At 32.7% G+C, this 12,794-nt stretch overlaps 2 protein-coding genes across 9 annotated transcripts; one reads left to right on the top strand and one right to left on the bottom strand.

The window, feature by feature from the left end:
- Positions 1 to 3,156: 3,156 nt before the first annotated feature.
- On the bottom strand, positions 3,157 to 8,758 carry LOC109092087 (N-acetylglucosamine-1-phosphotransferase subunit gamma-like). Of its 8 annotated transcripts, none has more exons than XM_042714725.1 (10): positions 8,395 to 8,753; positions 8,013 to 8,067; positions 7,208 to 7,330; positions 5,394 to 5,477; positions 5,205 to 5,298; positions 4,982 to 5,096; positions 4,828 to 4,910; positions 4,630 to 4,752; positions 3,614 to 3,695; positions 3,157 to 3,373 (listed from the first exon to the last, which is right to left on the bottom strand). In XM_042714725.1, coding segments are annotated over exons 1-10 (843 nt in total). In that variant the 5' UTR covers positions 8,396 to 8,753; the 3' UTR covers positions 3,157 to 3,290. The 8 variants fall into 8 exon arrangements, with proteins under 8 accessions (XP_042570659.1, XP_042570657.1, XP_042570655.1 ...); XM_042714723.1 differs by lacking the exon at positions 8,013 to 8,067 and adding an exon at positions 7,428 to 7,482 and having other exon boundaries at positions 8,409 to 8,753; XM_042714721.1 differs by having other exon boundaries at positions 8,409 to 8,752.
- Positions 8,759 to 8,983: 225 nt separating this feature from the next.
- LOC109092088 (TSR3 ribosome maturation factor) lies at positions 8,984 to 12,493 on the top strand. Its single transcript, XM_042714730.1, has 6 exons — positions 8,984 to 9,341; positions 9,512 to 9,719; positions 10,595 to 10,788; positions 11,622 to 11,789; positions 11,891 to 11,945; positions 12,052 to 12,493. Exons 1-6 carry the CDS (start codon positions 9,221 to 9,223, stop codon positions 12,155 to 12,157), a joined length of 852 nt encoding a protein of 283 aa, XP_042570664.1. The 5' UTR covers positions 8,984 to 9,220; the 3' UTR covers positions 12,158 to 12,493.
- The last annotated feature ends 301 nt before the right edge of the window (positions 12,494 to 12,794 follow it).

Raw genomic sequence — 12,794 nt, 5'->3', positions numbered from 1 at the left:
AATTATTATTATAAAGGTGGCAAATAATAATAATAATAATAATAATACAATCGATATTACTTAAAATATTATACAATTAATATTACATTTTACAAATACAAAATTTGTATTAAAATTTATTATTATTGTTATTACTATTCATATTGTTATTCTTTTTAAAATGTAAATAATAATTATTATGGTTGTTGTTTTTGTTATTATGTGCCATTAATAATAATAATTATTATTATTATTGTTGTTTTAAATCTGAAATCATTTGAGAAATTATAGTACTGTGTATTATTATTATAAAGGTGGAACAATTAATATTATATAGAAATAATCTAATGTAAACAACAACAACAACAAAAAAACACCTTTATGAGTGGCTGTTTTGTCATTGAGTATAAAATAACATCACAGGTTACAGTCTGCTGAACTGTATACTGCTCACAGCCTCTGTTTTGAATGCCAGTGCATGCGTGCTGGAGGGCCATTACATCACGTGAGGCTCTCCACAGAGGCCTGTTTGTCTCGCTCTCTGACGCTCTGCCTGTTGTCCTTCCTTAAAATACATCTGAACATATGAAGGAAGGTGTCTGGTGTATAGACCTGGTTTTATGAAATCATTAAGAACTGAGCAACATCTTACACTCTCAGCTGTGCTCAGCAGGTCTTTGAGGATCTTCCCAGTCTTATAATCTCTGAATATCCGTGATCTGAAGTCCTTGACTGCCTTCCAAGTGTATTCAGCAGGTCGCAGATCTCTTGAGAACAAAATGCCTCCAGCTTGTTTGTTGCCTTCTTCATCTCCTGTGTGAGAAGAATTGTCATGAAATGAACAGAAGACAACTGAGAAGTTCAGGGATTTCATGCGGAATGTTATTTCCATGTTTTGTTGTTTTGATTTAATTAGATGAAAGGCCTTAATTACCCACCTGAGGTTTGAGTGACAGGCGCTGAAGCTGCATCTGTCACGGCCTTGACAAAAGCCTGATGGGAGCGTCAGCGCTGACCTTTCTGTGTTCTAGACCTACATGCATTTGTCAGCTTTAAAGGTTTTCCTCAAAAATCAATCTGAACAGCTTGTGTAGAAGGAAAAGTCCTTATTTGATTCCTAAACACCCATTCAGAGCAGTCCGATATTAACTAGGGAGTTTTATGAGTCATCTGCAATTCTGAGGAGCCTGATGATCTAATGTACACAGCCCTTATATAAATATCTCAAACTGCTTTCAACCTTTCAGTGCGTCATTGTGAGGCAACGGATGTCCTGCAGGCAGAAGTTACATCTTTGTAGTTACAGCTTTGTAATAAGGTCACTCTCTCTGTCTCTTCTGTAGTTTTGCAGGTCAGGTGTGACTCCAATTTATCACCTTGATGGTAATAAAACACATCTTAAATCCACCAGGCCAGTAAGAAACCACCTAGCAACCACACATCAACATGTTTTATATTATGTTCTGGGTCAGTTTAACCCGCATCACATTTTTGAATTGACAGCAATACTGGTTAAGCTAATATGTATTTCTTCGTGAACGTGTCTGGAAAGTGTTGTGGAATGTGAATACAAAATTTCTATTACATCTGTTATGTCCCATATTGTAAAAAAAAAAAAAAAAAAAAAAAAAAAAAAAAAATATATATATATATATATATATATATATATATATATATATATATATATATATATATATATATATTTTAAATATATTTACATAAATACGTTGTGTACCAATACATTCTTTGGTAATTTTTTGTATACCTTTTAAAGTATATATATATATATATATTTAATTTTAAAAAATCCATTCACATGCCACATTTGAAGAATAACCTTATTTGTTGTTTATAATTCATGTGAACATATAACGCAATTTAATAAAATTCAACAAGAAACACACTTCACAATGTTCAGAAAATTACAATATATAGAAAAAATTAAGAGTCATTATAAATCCATAAGATTTATTTTCTTGCCTCTAAACTACATTTTTAAATATATTTTGGTATATGAAGGTGGAAAATATATATATTTTCAATATCAAAAATATATTAAAATGAGATTTTTTTTTGCCGCATGTGGTTAGTGGGAAAATTTGATTTAAAATATAAAAAGGGTTATGTATTTTGTTATGTCAGTTTCTCTACCTTCTGAGGGAATATACATTTAAATTTATGCATTTGACAGACACTTTTTTTGAGTACATTTTTATCAGCTCACGTATGAGAATTTTGTTGGGATATGAATGATCTTGTCGTTTCTAGTGCTATGCTCTACAGTTTGAGCTTCAAAAAAAAATTTAAATATAAAAATTTTCATTTTAAATTAAAATAAGCCTATATTTAAAATACTTCTTCGAATACTCATTTCTTTGTATAACATATGTCCTCGTTTTGCATACATATACATATATATATATATATATATATATATATATATATATATATATATATATATATATATATATATATATATATAATTTATTTATTTTTTTAATAAATTTTTGGATTTTTGGTGATGGGTGAATTAGACCAAGACTGTAACAATCGTATGCAGAATTTTAACATAAATCCACACAGGGTTAAAACCACACAGAACACCTTCTAAACTGCATAGCATGGACAAAAGCTGATGGAGAAGTAAAAAATCGAGATGTATTTGCTCTCGGGTGGTCTTGGATGTCTCTGCGTAATTGGATTTTCTTTTTCACGGTCTGGTCATTTTCAGCTGAACTCTCTGTAGGTCTTCTCCTCTGACTGTTTTGGCTTCTAACAAGCTTATTTACTACATCTTATTTACAACCAAAGAGAAACTGCGGGCCTGACACGGATTGTTTCGAGGGTTTCGTCTGTGATCTGTGGTTTGAGCCGGATGTGGGCTGTTTGTTCTTCTAATACTGTCTAGTGATGGCCAGAGGAAAGGGAGACTTGGACACGAGCAAATAATAGCCTGGAGTGTGTGAGAAGGGCATTTCTGTGTAAATGACAGTGCTATATTGGCTTGATGCTTGGATTGTTTACACAAAGCAGAAAACTGGGCTGAAATGTGAAAAAGATAAGAGCTTTGGATGCTGCCATCTAGTGGTTCAGAAAGAGTTTTGCAAATCTCAAGGATGTATGCGCCAAAGTCAATAGGCTTGTTTGACACAACGACACATTGTAACGTCCTAAAAGTTTTTCATAATACACAAATACTTTATTTTTCATAATTGTCAGGGCAAATTTAAAAATCACTAAACACCATTATCTCACAGTAGCATTATTTTTCTGAATGATTAGCCGTGTGCTTTATGATCCTGCTGGGCATCTTAGTGCAGATCAGCGATAAAGCCGGTGTCGCCGCGGAGGTGCTGGTCCTGGACGGGTGAGGGACCCTGATCCCGTGTCCTGCCTGAAAGAGCAGGAAGAATTGAACTGCTGCACTTAACCTGTTTGAGCACCAGTAATGCACCTTAAAGGGATAGTTCACCCAAAAATGCAAATTCTGTCCGAATTAATGACTTAGAATTAGTGAACTTCTTCTTTTTTTGAAAAGTTAAGTTGTCTTTTTTAACATAAAGAGATGATTTGATACATTCAGTCATTTGAGGTGATTTTTGGTGTGCACGGGTGAAGTGCACACGCGCCTCACCTGTTGTCGTCTGGTAGGAGATGTTATGTTGTGTTAGGAGTGATTGTAGCCGCTCGATCTCAGCTCTCTGCTTTTCAAAATCCTGTTAAAATAAACACACATGCTAAAAGCACGTGCAAAGCTAAAGCCGAGCGCAGAGCACGTGTCCTGCATAAAATAATTTAAGATTTATGAATGTCACATTTGCATTACACTAATAAACTTAATGTGATGCATATTTGTCAGTCATACATCAATGAAACAGGTACGATTTCTGTAATAGTACTTATAAGCTGAATGCATTTTTAATAGGCAGTAACAATGTTATATAAATAGTTATCACAAACAAATAAAATTGATTAAAAACAACCAAAATAAAATTAACTAGTGCTGTCAAACGATTAATCGTGATTAATCTCATCCAAAATAAAAGTTTTTGTTTACATTATATATGTACATGTACTGAGTATATTTATCATGTATATGTAAATACACATACATATAGTATATATTTTGAAAATATTTACGTTTATATATTTATATATTCATATAAATATATAAAATAAAAAATACATTTAATATATAAACATAACATATTTTTCTTAAATATATACATGCATTTGTTGTGTATTTATATATACATAATAAATATACACAGTATACACACATATATTATGTAAACAAAACTTATATATATAAAATAATAAAATACGATTAATCATTTGACAGCACTAATTTTAACTAAATACTGCTTGTTCCACAGTTAGCCATAATTTAACCATGTTCATACTCTTTAGCTGAATAAATTACATTGTTTTTACAAAGAACTGATTTGAAGCAATGTGAATAAATGCTATTTTATTATTAAAATAAATAAAATAAAGTACGGCATGATTTATGGAGTGCTTGAGGTGAGTGCTCCCTCTGTGATCACATTACATTTATTAGTCTGTTTAAAACGGTGAAATCCAACATGAATTACATGCAATTCGAATACATAACTCTTAGATTTAAGCTTGAATATTCGTCTGTCTGACCTGTGTGCACTGCTCCAGACTCTGATGTGTGAGAGGCGTCGCACTCTTCTCTGCTTTCGGCTGTTGAGCTTTTCTCAGGAGACCGGCCTCTTCAAACAGCTCCCTCAGCAGCTTATTATAACCCTAAACACACACAAATGTGATATTGTGATGTTCTCAGATGCATGGAGATCGTGACAGTGCGTGCTTGTTTGTCACCTGTTCTGTGATGAGATCTTCATATCGAGCTTGAGCGATTTCATCCCACTCCTTCTGCAACGCCTCACTCAAAACCGGATACACTGAAACACAAGCGAACAATCAGACACGGTACATTGAAGACAGGCTAGGTGTTAAATGAAGTTTAACTCACCTAAGAGGGAGTGTGAATGGCAAACAAGTGGCGTCTCAAACGTCAGAGAATAAACACACGTCTGTGGCTCTGAAACACTCACCAGTTTGCTGCTATTCCCACACACCAGGAGAACTGAATATATATAGACGTAACAAAACCTGCTTCCAGATACACCTACATTTGAACGGTATCCATAAACTCACATTACAGTGAACACATAGAGTGTACATGCAGTAAAGACCTTGGTCTGTCTGTTCTTGTTTCCGCATGAGTCTCCTTCTCGCATCCACATGCCGGTAAATGTGTTATTCTGAATCTCCCATTCCTGCCAAATACTACACACACACACACACCACAGAGATTTCACATAGTGCAGCTTACATTTAGTTAGCTAAACTGAACAGAGCAAAGCTTTTATAAAGATCTTTACCCCAGTATACCGCTGTATGCGTTCCATCTGAAACTCTGTTCATGCTGAGTCACGTTATGAAATGGACAAAACACGTATTTGTATCTAAAAAGAAATAAATAATAATTGATTTCTTTTAATAGCACACAATTACGTACTTGTTTCTGCCATGGATTGAAAAAATTATAATAAAAAAGGTAACTGTGACTATTTATATGTGACTTACATCCCGTAATTACAAGTTATAAACTTTACATCTCGCAATTCAGAATTGTGAAATTAAAAAGTCACAATTACCGTTTTTATCCTGTGGCAGAGACAAATGCCCTGACCTGATATTTATGAAATATTTACATACAGTTTTCGGTTAAAATCCATCTCCAAAACATAGTTAACCATTTCAGTGTGGTTTTATTGATTTCACATGTTACCCAGTGGATTTAAAAAATAAAAAATAATGAATAAAATAATATTTTATATTTTAAAATACTTAAATATTTAAATGTTAGTTAGAATACATTTCACAAAAATTATACAAATTTAATATATATATATATACACACTATCGGTCAAAAGTTTGGGATCAGAACAATTTTTTAATGTTTTTTAAAGTTTATTATGCTCGTCAGTGCTACATTTATTTGATCAGAAATACAGGAAAAATATTTATATTGTGAAATATTATTATGACGTAAAAAAACATTTTTCTATTTTAATATGCATTAAAATCTATTTTATTTCTGTGATGCAAAGCTGAATTTTCAGCATCATTACTTCAGTGTTCAGTGTCACATGATCTTCAGAAATTATTCTAATATGCTGATTTATTATGCTGGAAACTGTTGTGCTGCTTAATATATATATATATATATATATTAAACCTATGATAATTTTTCAGGATTCTTTGATGAATAAAAAGTTCAAAAGAAGAGAATTTATTTAAAATAGAAATCTTTTCTAACAATATACACTACCATTCAAAAGTTAAGGGGTCAGTAAATTTTTATTCTTTCTTTTTTTGAAAGAAATTAAAACTCATGTTTTCAGCAAGAATGTGCTTAATTGTTAAGAAGTGATAGCAAAGATTTATATTGTTAGAAGAGATTTTTTATTTTGAATAAATGCTGTTCTTTTTAACTTTTTTTCATTCATCAAAGAATCCTGAAAAAAATATCGCAGTTTTCAAAAAAATACTTGGCAGCACAACTGTTGCCAACATTGATAATTCTAATAATTAATCAGCAGATTAGAATGATTTCTTAAGGATCATGTGACACTTAATACTGGAGTAATGGCTGATGGAAATTCAGCTATGCATCGCAAAAATAAATTAAATTTTAAAGAATATTATAATAGAAGCCATTCTTTTATATTGTAATAACATTTTACAAGATTACTGTTTTTTTTCTGTATTTTTGATCAAATAAATGCAGCCTTGATGAGCAGAAGAGACTTCTTTAAATGACATTATAAGCCTTACTGATCCCAAACTTTTGAACGGTAGTGTATATATATATATATGTATATATATATATATATATATAATTATTATATATATATATTATTTTTTTTTTTTTTTTGACAAAAACATAACATACAGGTTTGTCTCAAACCATCACACACAAAACAACTATTGGATAAAACATGCATTTATGTAATTGAATTTTTGGCTCAAACATATTTAGTGAGATACAGACCTTGTGACAACTAGCTCCAGTCTCTTTTATATTTAGCAGTATAGAAGAAGAGCAATCAATTAAGGGTGTGTATGAAGCAAATATCCTTTTTAAATACAGCTTTTCAATAGTGTTTAAAGTTGCGCAGATGTTACTGACGTGGCTTCAATGTAGTTGAAGCATTTCCCTGCCAGTCTGTGCAGATGTGGAGGTCCAGACACTGGAGACGGGCTGATCTTCGCCTGCAGTCGACTATTCTGAGACAAAAGCTGATTATTCAGCCTGAAAAAATCAAAGAGAGAAGATCATGAAGAGTCTGTTGTATGAACACATATTATATTGGATCTGAAAATCTCACAGGGTTTCCTGGAAATCTCACCCAAATGTATTAGGTTCCTCCACTATCTTCATCTTCCCTCCTGATGTGACAGCCACTGAAAAAACACCACAAAGTAGATACTAAAAACCCTAATATTTACATACAGTTTTCGGTTAAAATCCATCTCCAAAACATAGTTAACCATTTCAGTGTGGTTTTATTGATTTCACATGTTACCCAGTGGATTTAAAAAATAAAAAATAATGAATAAAATAATATTTTATATTTTAAAATACTTAAATATGTAGATACTAAAAACCCTAAAAATAACTTGAAAAAAGTGTATGTGAAGCAAATAAAGAGGCAGTTTGAGTTCCGCATTCAACAACACTGACTGTTTTGATCAGATCAGATCCAATCATGCAATAAAACAAGACTCACTCTGTAAAACTCACCCAGTGCTGTCAGATTAAAACAGGCACAATTTTAAATACACACACTGCATAACTCTTCAAATCGTGGTTTTTCTGAGTATTTACATTATCTCTTTTCTTTGCTCATGTGACGGAACTCGAAACATTACCGAAGGGAAGCGTTTTCAGCTGCGGATCTGGAAAATCTCACAGGGTTTCCTGGAAATCTCACCCAAATGTATTAGGTTCCTCCACTATCTTCATCTTCCCTCCTGATGTGACAGCCACTGAAAAAACAACCACAAAGTAGATACTAAAAACCCTAATATTTACATACAGTTTTCGTTAAAATCCATCTCCAAAACATAGTTAACCATTTCAGTGTGGTTTTATTGATTTCACATGTTAACCCAGTGGATTTAAAAAATAAAAAATAATGAATAAAATAATATTTTATATTTTAAAAATACTAAATATGTAGATACTAAAAACCCTAAAAATAACTTGAAAAAAGTGTATGTGAAGCAAATAAAGAGGCAGTTTGAGTTCCGCATTCAACAACACTGACTGTTTTGATCAGATCAGATCCAATCATGCAATAAAACAAGACTCACTCTGTAAAACTCACCCAGTGCTGTCAGATAAAACAGGCACAATTTTAAATACACACACTGCATAACTCTTCAAATCGTGGGTTTCTGAGTATTTACATTATCTCTTTTCTTTGCTCATGTGACGGAACTCGAAACATTACCGAAGGGAAGCGTTCAGCTGCGGAAGATGATGTTATGTTTTACGAACGTGTTACTTGCGAAACGCAGCGATTATCGATAAAAGACATGATAATTAATAGTTTTAACAGATACGCAGATTTGATTATATTTAATTGCCATAAATGCGTCTATTTGGTTGCTTATATTAAACACAAAGACGATATATATATATAAAACGTTCGTGTGTGTTAGAAACCCGGCGATGGATGTAAAACAAAAAATATTATTCGAAATTTCCGGCGTGTGATTCTGACTAAATAAAAGTCCTCTTTCATTTTACTTTATTGATTATTAAGTGTCTAGTTTGTGTAACTCATTTGTAGTATTAAGTTGAAAATTTTTATTTTTATTGCATAGCCTTAATTAAATCAATTGTATATTAGTATTGATGTAATTTCAATAAATATGCGTATTTTGTGCTTTGATACAGCACAGCCATGTTTCATGACGTCACCGTGTTTTGAGAAACACAGCATGTCGGAATACATTTTCGGGATTTGCTCTAAAACCTTATAAACTTATGTTTATGCCATCCATGCCACGGTTTAGCGTAAAGTAGATGATTTATTGGTGTGTTGTAAGGTGGTTGAATAGGTTATAATACAGTCCTACCATTACACGCGTGTGAAAGTTACTGCTATAATCAAAAGTAAGGTGGATTTCAGGCATGGGGCGTAAAAAACAGGGTAAATGTGAGCGACCCGTTCACAAGGGCAAAGACACACGACACAGGATGAAGGGGAAATCATTAGAAACTTTCACAGAGGAGATGCATGAGGCTCTGCAAGGTCTGTGATAGAAGACGTGGATGGATGTTAAGAAAGTGCATGCAGTTTTGTCATCTTTTTGAAACATATGAACTTAGATTCATGTCATGAAGTGCATTACTCTCTTTAATTTTCTGTAATAAAGCTTGACAGACTTATGAGTTATGTATAATGATGTTTCTGTGTTTCAGCTAGTGAGGATGTGGATTCAGAGGCCGCAGGAGGTGTGAAGTTGCCCTGTCAGCTGGCCATGTGGGATCTGGGTCACTGTGACCCGAAACGGTGTACAGGGCGGAAGCTGGCCAGGAAAGGTTTAGTGCGCTGCCTGCGAAACAACCACCTCAACAATCTAATAATCATCACAACAATAATAAAAAAATATTACACACCCACACACATGTCCGCCACAGGAAGCAAAAATCCATCTTTTTTTTTTTTTTTTTTTTTTTATCTTACTACCTTTAATCAGCAAAAATTGATTAAATTCACCAAAAGTGACAGAAAGGTTACAATTTCAAGTAAAGAAGAAAATTTTAATTTGATAATAAATGCTGTTCTTTTGAAGTTTCTATTCATCAAAGAATCTGATTATAACAGTAATAATAATCAGAAATGTTTCTTGAGCAGCAAATCAGCATATTAGAATGATTTCTGAAGATCATGTGACACTGAAGACTGGAGTAATGATGCTGAAAATTCAGCTTTGCATCACCAGAATAAATTACATTTTAAAATATATTCACATAGAAAACATTTATTTTAAATTGCAATAATATTTCACATTTTTACAGTGTTTTTAAACAAATTAATACTGCCTGGTAAACATAAGAGACTTAAGAAATCTTGTTGACCCTAAACTTTTTAATTGTGGTGTAAATAAAAATGTAAAAAAAAAAAAAAAATCACAAACATTTCTCTATAGTTTTTAACCTATAATATTCTTCATTTCCAGGGAGATTGTGGCACAGGGTGGTCTTCCCAAAATACTTTTTACAATGTGCAAAATGAACTATTTGTTCACGAGAAGAATCTTCTCAAACTGTAATAACATTTATTATTGCAAAAAATGTTAAAAAATGTTGTTTATAAGCAGACTGAAATGTTTAAATAAATATTTAAATGGCATTTGCTTCATTTTAGTATAGTTTACAAGGTGTTTTACCAATTGGAGTTCCACTTTTTTCAGTCCAGCCTGTGTAAAAAAAAAAAAACACATTGATCCTGGAGAATTAGTTAATATAGAATTTTTAACCTATAATATTCTTCATTTCCAGGGAGATTGTGGCACAGGGTGGTCTAGCCGTGATTGACTGTTCATGGGCGCGACTTGAAGACACGCCTTTCAGCAAAATGATTGGTTCTCATCCGAGGCTTTTGCCGTTCTTGGTCGCAGCAAATCCTGTAAACTACGGAAAGCCATGCAAGCTGTCCTGCGTCGAGGCTTATGCTGCCACCTTCTGTATTGTGGGTAAGCAGATCTCAGCTATTGGTTTCTCCGTTGCTGCTATTGTGTGTGTTTTTATATGTCTGTATGCTATTTTTTAAACTTTTTTATTCATCAAAGAATCCTGAAAAAGGTCACTTCTTTCACAAAAATATGAAACAGCACAACTGTTTTTAGCATTTGATAATAATAATACATTTTTCTTGAACAGCAAATCAGTATAATAGAATGATTTCTGAAGGATCATGTGACACTGAAGACTTAAAAAAACATTCTTAAAATAAATCTAAGCGTCACAAGATTAAATTACATTTTAAAATATATTAAAATAGAAAATTTAAATTCTAATTATTTTTTTTTACAATATTACTGTTTTTACTGTATTTTGGTTCCAATAAATACATCCTTGGTGAGCAGAAGACTTAAAAATCTTAAACTTTTGAACTAGTGAATTTTGTTTTGTACTATTTTTATATGTTGCAACTATTCTGACAAAATATCATCATGGTAATAAAACACTTCATGCCTCGATAAACACCTCATACCTTGAGAAAGGCTACTTGTTTTGCTGAAACTAATAAACAATGGTAAAATGAATGTGCAGTTATAATTTTTCTTTATTGAATTTATTGAATTAAACACTTTAAAACATGGTTTAATTTGTTAATATTAATGTTACTGTTTTTACTGTATTTTTGATCAAATAAATGCAGCCTTGGCCTTTTTTTTTAATTCAAAAAATCGTATTAACCCCAATTTTTTGAACAGGAGTAGAGTTTAATAACAGCAGCTGAAATTAAATTGTGCAAATTTGCTAGATGTTGACGTTTATGTTTTTCTATGTGATCATGCATCAGGATTTCGTGACCTTGCTGTGCTCCTGCTGAGGAAGTTTAAGTGGGGTTTGGGATTTTTGGAGCTGAATAAGACTCTTCTAGAGCGTTATGCATCCAGCCAATCAGAAGAGGAACTACTGGCTGTGGAGAAAGAGTTTCTCAGTGCCGCCCCTAAGGAAGAGGAAATAGGTACAGTTCATTCAATGATTTAATATAGTCACATTTACTGTAAATGTTTTGAAAATACTAACTTTGATGTTTATGTGTGTGTTTATTCAAAATGTTTCCAGATCCTTTCGATGTGGACTCAGGAAGAGACTTTGTAAATCCCAACAGACCAGTCCAGTGAGACTGTTTCTCTCATTCTGTTATAAACTTGTGTTTAAAGGTTAAAATATTTCCTTTTAAATTGAAGCCAGTTGAAGTGACCCATGTTGGTTTGTACACTCAGGGCTGAGGACGATGACAGTGATGAGACATCAGAGGAGGAAGATAATGGTGAGGAGGAAGAACAGAAGAGTAAAGAGGAAGATGATGCAAGTGATGAGGCGTCTTGAGTTGTGTAATCTTAAAATGAAACATTTGGGGAAGAAGGGCGTTCAGTGACTGATTTACTAACATTAACCTTCACTTGACATGAGCAAACTTCTGTTTTCTCAGTGTTTGCAGATGGTTGCAGATATGGAACTAGTAAGTTAACAAAACCAGAGTAAACAGTTACTGTTGTCATGATTTCAGTAAGCAGCTTCCCAAAATACTTTTTACAACATGCAAAATGTACTATTTGTTCACGAGAAGAATCTTCTCAAACTGTAATAACATTTATTATTGGGAAAAATGTTAACTGTTGTTTATAAACAGACTGAAATGTTTAAATAAATATTTAAATGGCATTTGCTTCATTTTAGTATAGTTTAGTAGGTGTTTTACCAATTGGAGTTCCACTTTTTTCAGTCCAGCCTGTGTAAAAAAAAACACAAATTGATCCTGGAGAATTAGTTGATTACAGACCGATCTCAAATCTACCTTTTCTGTCAGAGATACTAGGAAAGGTAGTCTCCTCACAATTGTTCTTTCTTAGAGAAAAATGATATCTGTGAGGTTTTCCAGTCAGGATCTAGACAGTTTCATAGTACTGAGACTGCTCTCATCTGAGTTACAAATGACCTGCTCTTATCATTCGATCATGGTTGT

Source organism: Cyprinus carpio, chromosome A24 (genome assembly GCF_018340385.1).
Source record: "Cyprinus carpio isolate SPL01 chromosome A24, ASM1834038v1, whole genome shotgun sequence".
NCBI lineage: Eukaryota > Metazoa > Chordata > Actinopteri > Cypriniformes > Cyprinidae > Cyprinus > Cyprinus carpio.
Note: the sequence above shows the minus strand (reverse complement) of the source record. Positions and strands in the feature narration are given on the sequence as shown.

What these genes read in the sequence shown, in the direction of transcription:
- LOC109092087 (XM_042714723.1), bottom strand. Translation starts at nt 8,457, where the DNA reads ATGCAGTGTGTGTATTTAAAATTGTGCCTGTTTTATCTGACAGCACTG. An exon ending in TTCAACTACATTGAAGCCAC is followed by an intron (nt 5,478 to 7,207) that starts GTCAGTAACATC and finishes ATTTCTTTTTAG; the next exon opens with ATACAAATACGTGTTTTGTC. An exon ending in ACAAGAACAGACAGACCAAG is followed by an intron (nt 5,097 to 5,204) that starts GTCTTTACTGCA and finishes TATATATATTCA; the next exon opens with GTTCTCCTGGTGTGTGGGAA.
- LOC109092088 (XM_042714730.1), top strand. Translation starts at nt 9,221, where the DNA reads ATGGGGCGTAAAAAACAGGGTAAATGTGAGCGACCCGTTCACAAGGGC. An exon ending in GATGCATGAGGCTCTGCAAG is followed by an intron (nt 9,342 to 9,511) that starts GTCTGTGATAGA and finishes TCTGTGTTTCAG; the next exon opens with CTAGTGAGGATGTGGATTCA. An exon ending in CCCTAAGGAAGAGGAAATAG is followed by an intron (nt 11,790 to 11,890) that starts GTACAGTTCATT and finishes AAATGTTTCCAG; the next exon opens with ATCCTTTCGATGTGGACTCA.